Raw genomic sequence first — 14,225 nt, 5'->3', positions numbered from 1 at the left:
AAATGTGTAGTATGATCAAAAAAATGATTAACAAAATGATTGAGATATTACACTATGTATAAAAAGTGTTACACATCATTCACACACTTTGGAGTAGAGAATTTTAAAATAGCCATAAGATTTTTAGAATCAACTTGTAAATCTTTATGAGAAATATGGTACCTAAGATAAGTCATGTCCCATTTCGACCACTTCAGTTTAAAACTAACTTCCCACGATTGATCTAACACTTTACAAACTTCATGGATATGCTCCTTTTATATCTCCTCCGAGTGGATAAAGACATCATCAACAAAATTAGCAATCACCTTTGGCATATCACAAAAAAATTTGTTTATCATCTATTAGAAAATCATTAAAGCATTGTTCAAACTGAATGACATAACCAAGAATTCATACAAACTAAATGTTATACAAAAAGTAACTTTGATAACATCTTCCTTGGCCATTAATACTTGTTAGTACCTATAAGCAAGATTTAATTTGGTGAATTAGCAACTTTTCCTTAAATAATCCAAGAGAGCAATAGTGTGAGGAAAAAGGTATACATATAAAATAGTCATCTCGTTAAACAAATGATAGTTGATGCAGAAGCAAATACTCCCATTATGCTTCATCACAAAATGAGGTTTATATGCCCAAGGACTTTGAGACTTTGAGATATCACCCTTCTTTAGCATTTCTTTGATGTTCACGGATAAAATTTTGATCCCCTTTAGTGACCAATGCTAAATAGAAATTTTGATTGGACAAGCATCCCCAATTGGAATATGATGACATATTGCTATCTTGGCCCTAGACAACAGGTCAAAGTCGAAAAGATTAACATACTTCTTTTTTAGTCAATCCACCATTATAACATAAAGACCATTAGAGGGATTTGGAGAAGGAATAGCAGAGCAAGATAGAAACACCATGGGAAGTAATGGAGAGATAAAAGTGATGGAAGCACATGGACAAAAGGGAATTAAAGTGAGAGGAATGGAAGAAATATAAAAATGTATAAGATAAAGAGAAAAGCCTTAAAGTCATATTTAACATGATTACATTACAATTAATCAATATAAAGGATGAGGTTAAAAGTTTGACTCGAAACCACCCACAATGATTAAAGTTCAAACTTGAGATTTCCCACGCACATAGCTAAGTTTACCTTATCCCGTGTATATGCATGTGTCTGGCTGTTGCTATAAAGAATGAATACTCGCTCTACCACACGATATAACTATAAATGGCAATTTGTAGTAACAATCTAAGCAATAGAATAGAACTTGAGCCCAATATAGAGAGAATAATAGGAAACCTCTTGTTATATAAATGAGCTTAGAAAATAAACATTAGATGAACTAGTGCCAAGTGAAACCCTTGATGGTATTTATTAAAGAAGGATTGAGGGGTTATTGACTTATTCATATATACCCCTCCACTACTCAAGCAACTCTAGAAGAATTTCTATGTCAAGAACTTCCACTACAGCACCACCCATATAATGTTTTTGACACCAAAGCCTCCACCTAGGAAATGGAGGATGCCAATCCAGAAAACATTGACAATGTTGATACATATGGCCAACCTCATCATATGCTCAATAGTGAATATCATGCCTACAACCACATTCTCACCCTATTAACACAAGCAGTAATAGCATCAACCTCCATTGGAACAAAACCATCTCTCACAAAAGTGGAGTTAAAAAATGTGCAATGAAAAGTGGAAGAGGCGATGTTTCATAATATTGTGCTACTTGAAAAACATTGTCAAGGATGGCTAGAGCAAATGTATATATAAATCCCACAATATCTTGATAAAGTGCTAGTCCTATCTTAATCCAGTTTGATATATTTGGCTCTTCATAAAGCAAGAGGCTTTAAAAGTGAATGCCAAATTACATCACTAACTTAGATCACTTTTGATAAAGACGATGCAATTGTTAGAAGGCATCATTACAATTATCAACATGTCTAAATGTGTGTTTGAAGATATCCTCATGCAAAAGTTGAACATCATCCTAAGAATGATAGGTAATTATCACCATAAAGTGGTAGAACCAATTGTACACATCATCCCTAGGATTTCCATAAAAAAACTTTGGCTAAACCAATATGAAGATTGGTAGCAAGAGTAGGAAGAGTTGTACCATACACCATAAATACTACTATCAACTAAGTTTAATTGTTCAATTATAATTATATACATTGACTAATTGCACCATAAGTGCTACTCTATAGTTAAAGGAGGTGGAGGTTGCAGCTCTACCATGAAGATGAAAAAAAAAGAAAAAAAGCGAAAAAGAAGAAATTTAAAAAGCAAGGAAAGTGAGATTTAGATAATACAAAAATTAGATCTAAACCAAAATCCTAAATCCAAGCACTCCTTGTAGCACATGTGACTTTCACCCTTTATGTTATAGTGATTTACTATAAGATAACCATACTAAAAAGTGGCTCCGATACCAATGTTAGGATCCTATCCCTTACACCCTAAGCCAACTGGCTAAAAGGGTGATCACTTGATTGCAGGGCCCTTTCTTTATCCTATTATCCTGACCTGGTGCCTAACAATCCTCCCCCTCGTCAGGGAATGATCGTCCGCGATCATACTTAGGCCACCATCCGGTCACCATGGTCCTTCTCTTAGGGTCTACCAAACCTTGGTTCTCCCTCTAGATCCACCATGTTGTAAGTATAATAATTGTTATGAAAATGCACATTTAGTATTACAAAATAATTGTAATTTAGTATTGTATTTCTCATATCAAAAGGTATTCAGCACTAAACCCATAAAGAAAAATGTATGGAATTCACATACATTTTGCTAAATTATTAGCTTAATAGCTTAAGGTTTTGTAAACTAAAAATAATATGCATAGTAATATACCCAGTTAATAAGAATGGATTAAATCCTCTAAAACCAAAACCGCATAAAATATATTCTTCAGTAAATTTCAGTAACTAAAAAGTTAAGCTTTACAGCATGAGGATGACGAGAACGACCATTCCGGTCGGAGGAAGAAACTCATCTTCTCACGGTAAGTCAGATACTAAAAAGTTGCAAGCTTTACAGCGTGAGGATGATTGGCCATTCTTCTTGTCCTGCTGCTTGTTCTTCAACTGCGGACAATTAGCCTTGTAGTGTCCAAGTTCGCCGCAATGATGACAACCTTGTCTATAATTCTTCACAAAGAACTTCTACTTCTTGGACACAAGGATGGGAACAAGCATCACAAGTTGAAGTCGGTGGTGACTACTTCAGATGCAAAAGGATCCAAGAAGTAGAAGTTTAAGAAGTAGAAGTGGAACCTAAACCTTCCATGTGCCACATGTCATATGCCATGTGTCCAAAAATAGCAGAATGGAACCCGAGTTTTAGGGTTTGGGCTACTAAATGAAGATATAGAGCCAAACTCCCAAGCTTGTAGCAAATGAACAAAGAAACTAGAGCACAAAGTGACTCTTGAGTGTTTAGCCCAAGGAGCAAAGAAACAAGAGCACGAAGCGATGTTGGAACAGTCTTATACTAGGATTAACACACAAAATGGAGCCAAACGTAATTTAGTGCTATTTAAGCATACCGATGGCCTAACACAAGGATATGACTCCACTAGCTAGCATGGTGTTGAACTTGGGCTTAAACCCAAGTTAAATGTAAAACAAAGACAAACACACAAGCAAGAGCTAAACTATACCTCGGGTTGGTCAGCCATAACTAATATACCTACTATCCTTACTATACATTTGGAACCCTTCTTTACTAAATATGAAATAGTGCTAGAATGTGAATTTGAATATGGGAGCAACACTTCTACATTTCGTAGATATGCCTAATTAGCAAATCTAGACACTTTCTATAAATAGCCAATAGGACAACACAAGTGGCATAATAACAAAAGTGTTTAGTAGATATGGTAAGTTATTGCTGTAAACGACTAAATGTTTTATTTTACTTTAGTTATTTAACCACACCTTCGACCACTTGGAGGAGTTTCATTTATAACATCTATAAGTTTATTCCCAACTTGGGGACGTGCTAGCCCTGTGAATGACATCTATGCCACTTAGCCTTTGCACTTGGTCTAAATACTCTACGTGTCCAATCCCATTACAAACACCCAAAGGTACCATTGACATATTAGCCTGTTACACTAAGGCTATGTCCATTCACTTTTGTCTCATTGGTAGTCCAAAACCATCCATACCACAATTCTGTCTCCCAAAAACTGAGCCACCTTGTAAAACACAAATCCTTAAGCCCCAAAGTGGAGCCGAAAAGGTGCCACATAGTAGTGGTTGAAGCAGAAACCAAATAAACACATTTGGACTAAAAGCTCCAAGTTGGATAATCGAGAGTGGGAGTGGAACTCCCAACGAAGTGCTCAAGGAACAAGCATAAAGCAAGCAATAAGTGAGTCTTTAGGAAAGAGATACAAAAGGATCAACACATGACATATTAAAGTGTCAAGATGGAGTTCTAAATGGACCTGAGATGGACTTGAGATGGAGTCCGAGATGGACCCAAGATAGAGTTTGAAATGGACCTGAGATGGACCCAAGATGGAGTTCGAGATGGAGTCCAAGATAGAGTCTGAGATGGACCCGAGATGGAGTCCGAGATGGAGTCCAAAAAGAACTTGAGATGGAATCCAAAATGAACTCGAGATGGAGTTCGAGGTTAATACCGAGACCAAGACTAAGACCGAGTCTGAGTTCAAATCCAAGGGTGAAAGCCCAAAGCATTCATCTCCTAGACTCTGGGGGGTTTGGTGAGCTCCAAAAGTATAGTAGGGGGAAGAGTTAGTGGAGCTAGTTTGGCCAAGAAAGGCAAGTGTGCCAAGGAAAGTTATACGTGGTGGGTGTTGATAAAACCATTGAGGAATCCAAGGCTAGAGTGAATATGGATATACAAGTGGGGTAACTTGATAAAGTGTTCAAGAACTAACTCTAGCTCCCCTAGGAGATTGATTGGTCAATGCTCCCAATCAAAGTGTAGGTGGCAGTACCTGCTTGGATACTTGGCATGGTTCATCGGAACCTCGCTCTAGCCACATGGCTAGAGCACCTAAAGGCAGAAGGTGAGGAGAATACCCACAAGGCTCGCATAGGGCTATGGTGCTTTAAAATGTCGTCCCAAAGTCCCAAATTATGGAAAGGAAAAGGAATAATCCTTTTATGTAGTGACTAAGGATACAGTCACATAGTGAGGAAGTCCCATAGGTTAGTGGGACTTAATGGTTAAGCCTTTAGGCCTTGACCTAGTGGCAATATTGGCAAGTACAGCCGTGGATGAAGAGGGACTTGGTGAGGACGAAAGAAGGGACATTGAAGAAGGGTGTTCCCTATATCTCTAGGCATTTTAAGGGTGCTAAAGGGTGGTCAAGGAATGACCACTCATGGGCAGATAGCCTAGTCCTTAAGAGATGGGGCTATGATGTAAGTGGTTTTGGATTACTGATATGACAAGGGTGAATATATATAGCCTTAGCACAACAAATTGATATGTCAGTGGTACTTTTGGGTGTCAATCATGGGACATGTCGAGCACTTGGACTAAGTGCAAAGACTACGTGGCATAAATGCCATTCCTAGGGCTAACATGTCCTAAGTCAATAGAACTAATAAAAGTTGTGAGTGAAACTCTTCCAAGTTATCAAAGGTGTGGTTAAATGACTAAAGTAGAATGGAAAAATTAGTTGCTTACACATCTGTCCACGAGTAGTCATCCCCTAGCCACACCTTAGTACCTTTAGGATGCCTAAAGACATAGGGAACACCCTTCCCTAATATTCCTCCATTCGTCCTCATCAACTCACACTTTGTCCATGGCAATGCTCATCAACACTACCACTAGGTTAGAGCCCAAAGGCTTAACCACTAAGTCCCATTGACCTTTAGTACTTCCTCACTATGTGACTATGCCCTTGATTACTATGGAAGAGGACCACCCACACTTGGATTTAAAGCATCAACTATTCAATTTTCTAGGGGAGCTAAAGGTGGCTTTTGAACACTTCACCAAGTTACCCCACTTTTTTGTTTGTATTCACTTTAACTTTGGACTCCTTAGTGGTTATATTATCATCTACTATAGGTATAACTTTCCTTGGTCACACTAACTTTTCTTGGCCAAACTAGTTCCATTGGAATCCTCCCTATACTATTTACCCTAGTGACCTTTAGAGCTCACTAGGGTTTGGGAGAAAATTGCTTTGGGCTTTCACCCTCAAACTAGGACTCAGACTTGGACTTGGGCTTGAACTTGGTCTTGGACTCAAACTCGATCTCGGTCTCAGTCTCGACCTCAACTTCAGACTTAGTCTCGATCTCCATCTTAGACTTGATTTCGAACTCTATATCAGGTCCATCTTGAACTCCATCTTAGACTCCATCTCGGGTCCATCTTGGACTCCATCTCGGGTCTATCTTAGGCTCCATCTTAGACTCTATCTCAGATTCCATCTTAAACTCCATTTCGGGCTCCATTTCAGGTCCATCTTGGACTCCATCTTAGACTCCATCTCCGACTCCATCTCGAGCTCCATTTCAAGTCCATCTTAGACTCCATCTTGGACTCCATCTCAGACTCCTTCTTGGACTCATTTCTAATATTTCTATGTGTCACAACATTTACCATATATCAGTCCTTCTTGTGTCCCTTTCTTAGAAACTCATTCACCGACTGTTTTATGCTCATTTTTTGAGCACTTTGTTCGGGGTTTCACTCCCGCTATCGACTTTCCAAGTTGAAGATTTTGGTTCAAACATGATACACTTATTGGACTTCCATTTCAACCACTACTATATAGCACTATTTCAGCTCCATTTTGGGGATTAGAGATTTATGTCTCACAATCACCTAGTAAGTATTAAAGGCTCAAGGTCAATATCATAAGTTCTTGTTAAGCCAATGCAAAACAGAACAAAAGAGAATTAACAAGCTAGGCCAAGTATGTTTGGCTAAATAAAAATTTAAGAATTCTTTCTTTATGCTCATTTGGCTAAGTATAGATGGTAAATCAAGTTTGCTTTTGTACAAGAGGAATTGATAAAGGGTCTAACAATATTGACCTCCAGCCAGTAAGAAAAGAATATATAAAAGGACTAGCTAACAGATAACTTTCAATACTTGCACATTCATGGCACTCTTCAAACATAATTAAAGTTTCTTTTGAACTTCACCAATATGAGTGTATAGAATATAAAAATGAAATACAAAAATATATATATTAATTAGCCTAAAAACTATAGCTTATATATAAAAGTAAGTGGTCCTAATTAAAACCAATCTAATGGCAATCAAATTTTCACTATGCTAATATTAGTATATGACATTGTAGTAGTACATTTAGACCTTATAAATTAAATTTTAATGTTATATAAGCAATCATTAGCTTTTTTAGATTTTAGATTTTATTGATATAATTACATTTTATTTGTTATAGTTTTTTATGAACTAAATTTTTTCTAAAACATTTTTAATTCAGCACATTGTAAAAGTTACTTAATTTCCATATAAACAAATGGAAAATGATAAATGCATTATGAGATTAAAAGTGAAATAAAATATAGTACTAAAGTTAAAATTGGAAGCATTTTAAGAATATTTTTTTTGTAATAAAATAGATATGAATTTACAATATCTTTGCAGTCAATATATAATATTGAGCTAGCATGTTAGTGCTTTTACACAATAAAAAAAATGTTAACAATGATTAATTAAAACATTTTTTATGTCATAAGCTGATAGTATCAAGCCACAAATTAATAATATTAATAATTGAATTAACATATATTAATTAATAATTTTTACTGATTATTTAATTATTTTTATGAATTGTTTTGCAAATTATTTTTATAAATTTTAATATTACATCTTACATACAAATTTGACTTTAGAAAACTGTTATACATTAATTTTTTAACACGGTTAAAATACATGCCCTAATTGATTTATATATGTAGAAAATAAAATAATATTTTAGTTAATTTTACAAGAAAACAATTTTCATTTAATTTTATATTTATATAAAAATTTAATTTCTAATTTTTATATTGTATAATTTTACAATATGTTTTTGAAGGGTAAAACTAGTTCAGAATTTATAAGTTATTCCAAAATTGAAATTAATTAGTAAGCCTAAATTTTTTCCCGAAAAGCTTAGAATAATGCAAAAAGTTATTTAGGTTTAACATTTTACCATTATTAGCCGATAACCCTTTACCCTAATATTTTGCGGCTCAACGGTCCTGTGAGATATGGCCCTTGAATGCCAGAGAGCGGCCACATTGCCCGAGAGAATGCGAATGGAAGAAGAGAAGGCGAGATCGTCAGAGAGCTACATTATTGCGGAGCTCGGCGAGGCTGAGCAGCAGGCGCTCGCGGATTTCAAGCTCGCCATCGCGGCGGCGGCCAAGGCCGGTGAGTTTTCGATCCCTAGCGCTGGAAATGCCGGCGCCACCGAGCAGGGCGATGATCCTCCTCCCGCCGCCGCACCGGCGGGCATCGATTCGTCCGATTCGGGGATCACTCTTTGGGGAATCCCTCTCTTGGATGGGAGCGGCGCCGCCGACGTCGTGATGCTCAAGTTCCTGCGCGCCCGGGAGTTCAAGGTCGATGTGGCCGTGGGAATGCTCAAGAACACTGTGAGCTGGAGGAAGCGCTTTGGCTGCGATGGGGGTTTTCTGGGAGAGGAGATTGAGGCTGGGATTAAGAGCACAGGCTTCTACTATGGCTGTGACAAGGGCGGCCATCCCGTGTGCTACAACATCGTCGACTCTGGGATGTATCAAGAGCTTTTGGATGGCCAGGACGGGTTTGAGAAGCTCTTGAGGTGGAGAGTGAAACTCATGGAGGATGGGATCAAGCTCCTGGATTTTGATCCTCGGGGCGTCTCCAGCATGGTCCAGGTGATCGATCTCAAGAACTTCTCGATGAAGAAGAAGGCGAGGGCCGCGCTTCTCGACACTATACAGCTTTTTTCAGACAACTATCCGGAGCTCGTTTCAAAGCTGGTAGTGCATTCATTTCTTCGTTCTGTTTTTCATTTTTGTCTTGCCAGATGCTTGTCAATGTTCCGTGGTACTACAACGCTTTATACGTCATGATCAGTCCGTTCTTGACACAACGGTCAAAGGACAAGATCTCGGTCGCAACCAAACGAAAAACACCCGAGGCTTTGTTCGCGTAAGCTTTGCTTCAGTGATTCATTTTGATAAAAACAGTGAAGTCTGCTGACTTGAAAACCTCGACTGCCAGGGCCATCTCTCCGGAAAATGTTCCAGTCCAGTATGGAGGACTCGGAAAGGCAAACGATGAGCTCTTCAGGAATGCGAAGGCAACGATCACGGAATCCTGCGTGAAAGCCGGCTCCATGCTTATAATCGAGATCCAAATAAACGAGGTGAATGGATCGAAGCTTTGACAGTGGAGTGAGTACTCATGCTTTTGTTTATTCCTTTGCTTTTGCTACAGGGCGACGAAGTCTCTTGGGAGCTCTCGGTTCTAGGATGGGATGTGAGCTATGGCGCGGAATTCACCCCCTCTACGGAAGGAGGCTACACGGTTATTGTGGAAAAGCCGAGAAAGATCTCAGCGCAAGAATTTCAGGGAGAGGGAGAGCTCGTAGGAAATGATGGCATTTGCAACACGTTCAAGACAAAATCGCCAGGTTCGCTGCTGCTCACCATTGACAACTCTGCCGCGAAAAAGAAAAAGCTGGTTCACTACAGATACATCGTCAGGGGATGAGATGAGAGAGCACATCTTAATTGTAAGCAAGTCCATTCTCTTTTGATTATCTTTGGCTTTGATTTTGATAGCCTGTCGTGCTTTGTCACAAATGCAGGCACTAAGCAGCACAAAAGCGATACTTTCTTCATTGCATTTAGTCTAAGTAAGTATGATAGCTTTTTTTCCACAAGGTTCTTCTGATTACACTACAACTTAATCAAAGGAACAAATTTTTTGAGGAGGTAGTGTGGCACACTGGCATTTGCTCCCCAGCTCAACACCAGCTAAGGGGACTTTAGAGTGACCACTGTGTCACATCATGGCCTGGTTTGTTAGCCACTATTCTAAGTACAAAGATCCCCCTGACCATTGCAAATCCACAGCCATGTTAGATCCTCCAGTAGATTAATAGAATCCAGTTAGTTGATTAAATCAGGTGGACAACAGGACTAGAAAAGACTTCTTTTATCATGTGCCAAGCCTGCCACCTTTTTAAATAGATTAAACGCGAATCATATGGAATCATGCACCGGAACGTGCTCCTCTACGAAGTACAGTCGTAGCTATACGTCTCAGAATCCGTCGTGAAATCTTGCACGTCGGTTGTTAGCGCAGGGGGGAGTCTAGGCCGTTGGAGAAGTTACACAAGGGCATTCTGTTTTCACCCGTGCCAGCCACGCTTTTTACCCCGCGCCGACGACCGGTGGTCAACAGCGCTTACGTCATGACCAATTAGAGCTAAGGCTGATTTGGCTGTTTGTTGTTCGGTAAAACATGCCCCCAGATATAGGCAGTCAGACAGCGTCCGGCCTGAAAACTAGCGACGTTTGAAGCACATGCCATTTCTGACAATGCTGACACGTGGTGGCTTTTTGGCCGGTCATCTGGATACGTGGGACAAGTCCGGTGGCGACGCGTGGAAGGATCGCAGCCGTGGATCCCTGCATCGGAATGGCCACTGTTTTATTGTAGAATGGAATGGCCAGCCAGTAGAGCGGAGGGAGGCTTGCGCTTGAATGTTACTCTCTTTTTCTCTTCCTTTCTCGATAGCGCGATGGATCGGTGACGAGCGCTTGTCCGGTGCGAGTGGCAGTGTGTCCAATGCATCGATTGGTCCCGGGGTTTGTGTGAAGTTCTTGGAAATTTGCGGTGTTTCTCCCTTGTCGAGCTCAGATTCCACTGCCATGGCGTCTCTCCTCCTCGCCGCGGTGAATTTCCGAGGCGCGCGCCTGGTTCTTGGAAAATCCGGCGTCTAGAGACTCAAATCGGCATCGCGCAGCTCCCGCAGTGATCCGATCGGGCAGGGAAGGGCAGGATCACACAGGAATCGGAAGAATCTTCCAGCGCGGCCGCGAAATCCATCGTAATATCGAGCGAGCGGCGCTTTCTTCAAAGGTAGAGCGAGGCGAGGGATCGAAATGGAGACATGTGCCGCGTAAATGCGAGATTGGCAGCAGTCCTTCTCCAATCAATCGCCGTGAAGCCGACAGATCTCCAAGAAAGAAGGCGAACAACAGCAGCACAGGGTTTCGAGCAAGAAAGCAAGAACAGTGAAGAAGACGACGAGGAGGGAGGAGATCTTCCTTGTCCTACTATGTTGAATGGAAAGCGAAGAGAAGACGACGACGACGACGAACTAGTCCGCTCGCTCATCAAATGTTCGCAGCTTAGCAGCCGCCGACTCCCCTTGGCGCGATGCGAGTGAAAGCTCTCCAAGAGGTTTAAAGTCACCCAGATAATTTCCTCCATTTCCTCTCTGCCAGCCATCACCACTGCGATCATCGCTACTTTCTTCTTCTTCTTCTCGGCCGCCGCTGGGATCATTCATTCACGTCTCACGTTTCTGGAACACGGGGTTTCTTCCGGGCAAAGTTTTCTTCTTTAGTTTTCAAGACACAGGTGGTGGAACAAGGAGGCTTAGTTAGTAGTAGTAATAGTGGTGACGACGACGATAGAAAAAAAAAAGGAAGGAAGGGAGAAAAAGGAAGCTCTGGGCAGTGTGCTGTGGCTGGGCTGCCCTCAACTTTCTTTGCTGCGCACAGAGGTCCTGAAAACTACATGTGGTCATCCAGCGGCCTGAGCAGCAGCAAATAATCTTTTATCGTAGCGTTCTTCCAGCAGTCCGTCGTCACTGGCAGCGCTGTTCTGCTACTACTGCTACTGCGACTGCTGCCGCTGCTCCTGGTGCTGCTGCTGCTACTGCTGCTACTGGGTTTTGGAAGCGGATGGAATGGAATGGAGGGAAGCTGCTGGTTTGGCTCCTTTCAGTACTCTATGCTAGCTCTGGGCCGCGGCAGCATTTGTTGTTGCTGATAACGAATTGATGGTGGAAGGCGCTTGCAAGCTTTGGCCGCGCTCTCGACACGAAACCAAACACCAAGAATTACGTTGCTCGGTTCCGTCTCCCCGGCCGCGGCTGTGCACGGCGTAGATAGAGTTTTCTCGGACGCTGATGATCGGCCGAGAAGCGAAGACACGGCACGGAACTTGCAGGAGGACGTCCTTGTTGCTGATTGAATGCATGCACGCAGGAGCTGGGAAGCGCGGGTGGATTTGTTGAGACGCATAGAGATCTTGGAACTTTCTTGCTTGAAAGGTAAGCAAAGCTCTCTTCTTTTTTATCTTTCGTTTTCTCGCTCGTAATCGGCAATGTAGCTTACTCTTTCTCTTCTTCTCCCATGCAGCTCTCGTGCGTAGCGCTGTGGAGCTCATGGCGAATTCCAATCAGGGAGACGGGAGATTCGTGAACTGGGTACAGTTTCTCAATTCCAGCCTACCACCGAAAAGCCCTTCGGGAGCCGTGGAAGCCGCTGGATTCTCCTCCGGCCGCAGCAGCAATGGCAGCAGTAGTAAAATCCATCACCAGCGAACACCATCGGCAGGCTTCGTCCCGCAGCTCACTCCACAGTCCTGGATCGACGACATGCTCGACTCTCCGGAAGCTTCAGCCAGGAAGATACACCACCGGCGCTCCGCAAGCGACACTGCTGCATTCCTGGACCTCCCCGATCCGAGCTCGAGCAGATCACTCCCCGACGAGTTTAAGCGAGACGACGAGTTCTCCGACAGGAGCTACTTGTCCTCCTCGAGAGCTTCAGACTTCGAGCGGCTCGACGAAGCCGAGCAGATCGTGTCCATGTTTAGCAGTGTCGGAGGCTCGGAGGTATCGCAGAGATCCAGACCGGCAGGGCTCATCTGCTCCTCTTCGTCAGGGGGGAATGGAAACCACCACAGTGGCGCCGCCGCGAGGGAGGAGAAGAAGCAAGCTCCGCCGGACGCGACCACCTCTCCCTCCGATAGCAACAGTGGTAACGATATGTCCACTGAAGACGGGCGGCCGGGACCATTGAGCTGCCCCAAAACCGAGCCAGACGAGGTCCAAAGTGTGAATGCGAGCGAAGCTCCAGGTAGCATGACCATTGCCACTACAGTGGGTGCCAAGCAACCGACTGCGTCATCACACATCGACCCGAATATGGATCCCAAACGAGCCAAACGGTAGTTTCAAAGTTCCAAGCAGCTGATCATTGGCTTAAATCCTTGCTTGGTGTTTTCTTCCAGAATTCTGGCGAACAGGCAATCGGCTCAGCGGTCCCGCGTACGGAAACTACAGTATATTGCTGAACTTGAAAGGAGTGTGACTGCATTGCAGGCATGTGAACTTCCTGCTTTCCTTTTCTCTTTCCCTCTTCCTTTGCCATCGTAGTTTATATCTCTCTGCGGCTCTGCGGCAGAAGTAGACATGTTTGGACGTACTGCTTGATAGTTAAGTGATCAGGGATTGATAATAGCTTTTAGTCTCCACAGGGCAGGGTGTTGTTTTCTTTGTTTTGTCAAGCTCTGGAGTGTGCTAACCATTTTGTTAATGTCGCCTTGTCTCTGTTTTTCCAGGCGGAGGTATCCGCGCTAACGCCCCAAGTCGCTTTCCTGGATCACCAGAGGATCCTGCTAAACGTGGACAACAACTCGATAAAGCAGCGGATAACATCGCTCATACAAGACAAATGCTTCAAAGATGGTCAGTGAGTTCCTTCTTTTCCGGGTTTATAGTCACGAGCTCAAAGCTCTCTTTCCTTTCACTTTGGATGATCTAGCTCAAAACGAGGCACTCACGAGGGAGCTCCAGCGGCTGAGGCAAATGGTGCTCCAGCAGCAAGACGAGCTGCGATCGCAGCTCCAGCAATTCAACGCGGCCGGGGACAACGACGATCAGCAGCAGCACGAGAGCAAGCCGGACTTGTCGTCCTCGTCGTTCGGTTTGAGAGTCAAGGTACATCCACAGCCCTCGTCCGAGATTCTTGCCACTACTAATTCTACTTCCACCATTTCGACCGCCGCCACTAATTGCTTGCTAGGGGAGATCGAAAACGGCAATGGTCATGACAGTAACTAGCTAGTAATCTCGCTGGCTCTTTTTTCTGCACATCATGCTAAATTCTTTCATTTTTTACCACCTTTTCTTTTAATTCGAAAAAGCTAAGTTTTAGGACACAAGGTACAAA

The 14,225-nt window shown here is 42.4% G+C and overlaps 2 protein-coding genes across 4 annotated transcripts; both read left to right on the top strand.

Annotated features, from left to right (window-relative positions):
- Positions 1-8,228: 8,228 nt before the first annotated feature.
- LOC9645892 (patellin-6) lies at positions 8,229-10,101 on the top strand. 2 transcript variants are annotated; one of them, XM_002969881.2, is made up of 5 exons: positions 8,229-9,005; positions 9,053-9,177; positions 9,250-9,394; positions 9,466-9,763; positions 9,839-10,101. In XM_002969881.2, the coding sequence occupies exons 1-4, from the start codon at positions 8,250-8,252 to the stop codon at positions 9,739-9,741; spliced, it is 1,302 nt and encodes a 433-aa protein (XP_002969927.2). In that variant the 5' UTR covers positions 8,229-8,249; the 3' UTR covers positions 9,742-9,763; positions 9,839-10,101. The 2 variants fall into 2 exon arrangements, with proteins under 2 accessions (XP_002969927.2, XP_024530796.1); XM_024675028.1 differs by having other exon boundaries at positions 9,813-10,101.
- A 621-nt stretch (positions 10,102-10,722) lies between these two features.
- On the top strand, positions 10,723-14,210 carry LOC9645891 (basic leucine zipper 34). 2 transcript variants are annotated; one of them, XM_024674719.1, is made up of 6 exons: positions 10,723-12,319; positions 12,408-13,221; positions 13,285-13,375; positions 13,615-13,741; positions 13,818-13,993; positions 14,079-14,210. In XM_024674719.1, the coding sequence occupies exons 1-6, from the start codon at positions 12,241-12,243 to the stop codon at positions 14,118-14,120; spliced, it is 1,329 nt and encodes a 442-aa protein (XP_024530487.1). In that variant the 5' UTR covers positions 10,723-12,240; the 3' UTR covers positions 14,121-14,210. The 2 variants fall into 2 exon arrangements, with proteins under 2 accessions (XP_024530487.1, XP_024530486.1); XM_024674718.1 differs by having other exon boundaries at positions 13,818-14,210.
- Positions 14,211-14,225: the final 15 nt, after the last annotated feature.

Source organism: Selaginella moellendorffii, unplaced genomic scaffold, assembly GCF_000143415.4.
Source record: "Selaginella moellendorffii unplaced genomic scaffold, v1.0 SELMOscaffold_13, whole genome shotgun sequence".
Classification (NCBI taxonomy): domain Eukaryota; kingdom Viridiplantae; phylum Streptophyta; class Lycopodiopsida; order Selaginellales; family Selaginellaceae; genus Selaginella; species Selaginella moellendorffii.
Note: the sequence above shows the minus strand (reverse complement) of the source record. Positions and strands in the feature narration are given on the sequence as shown.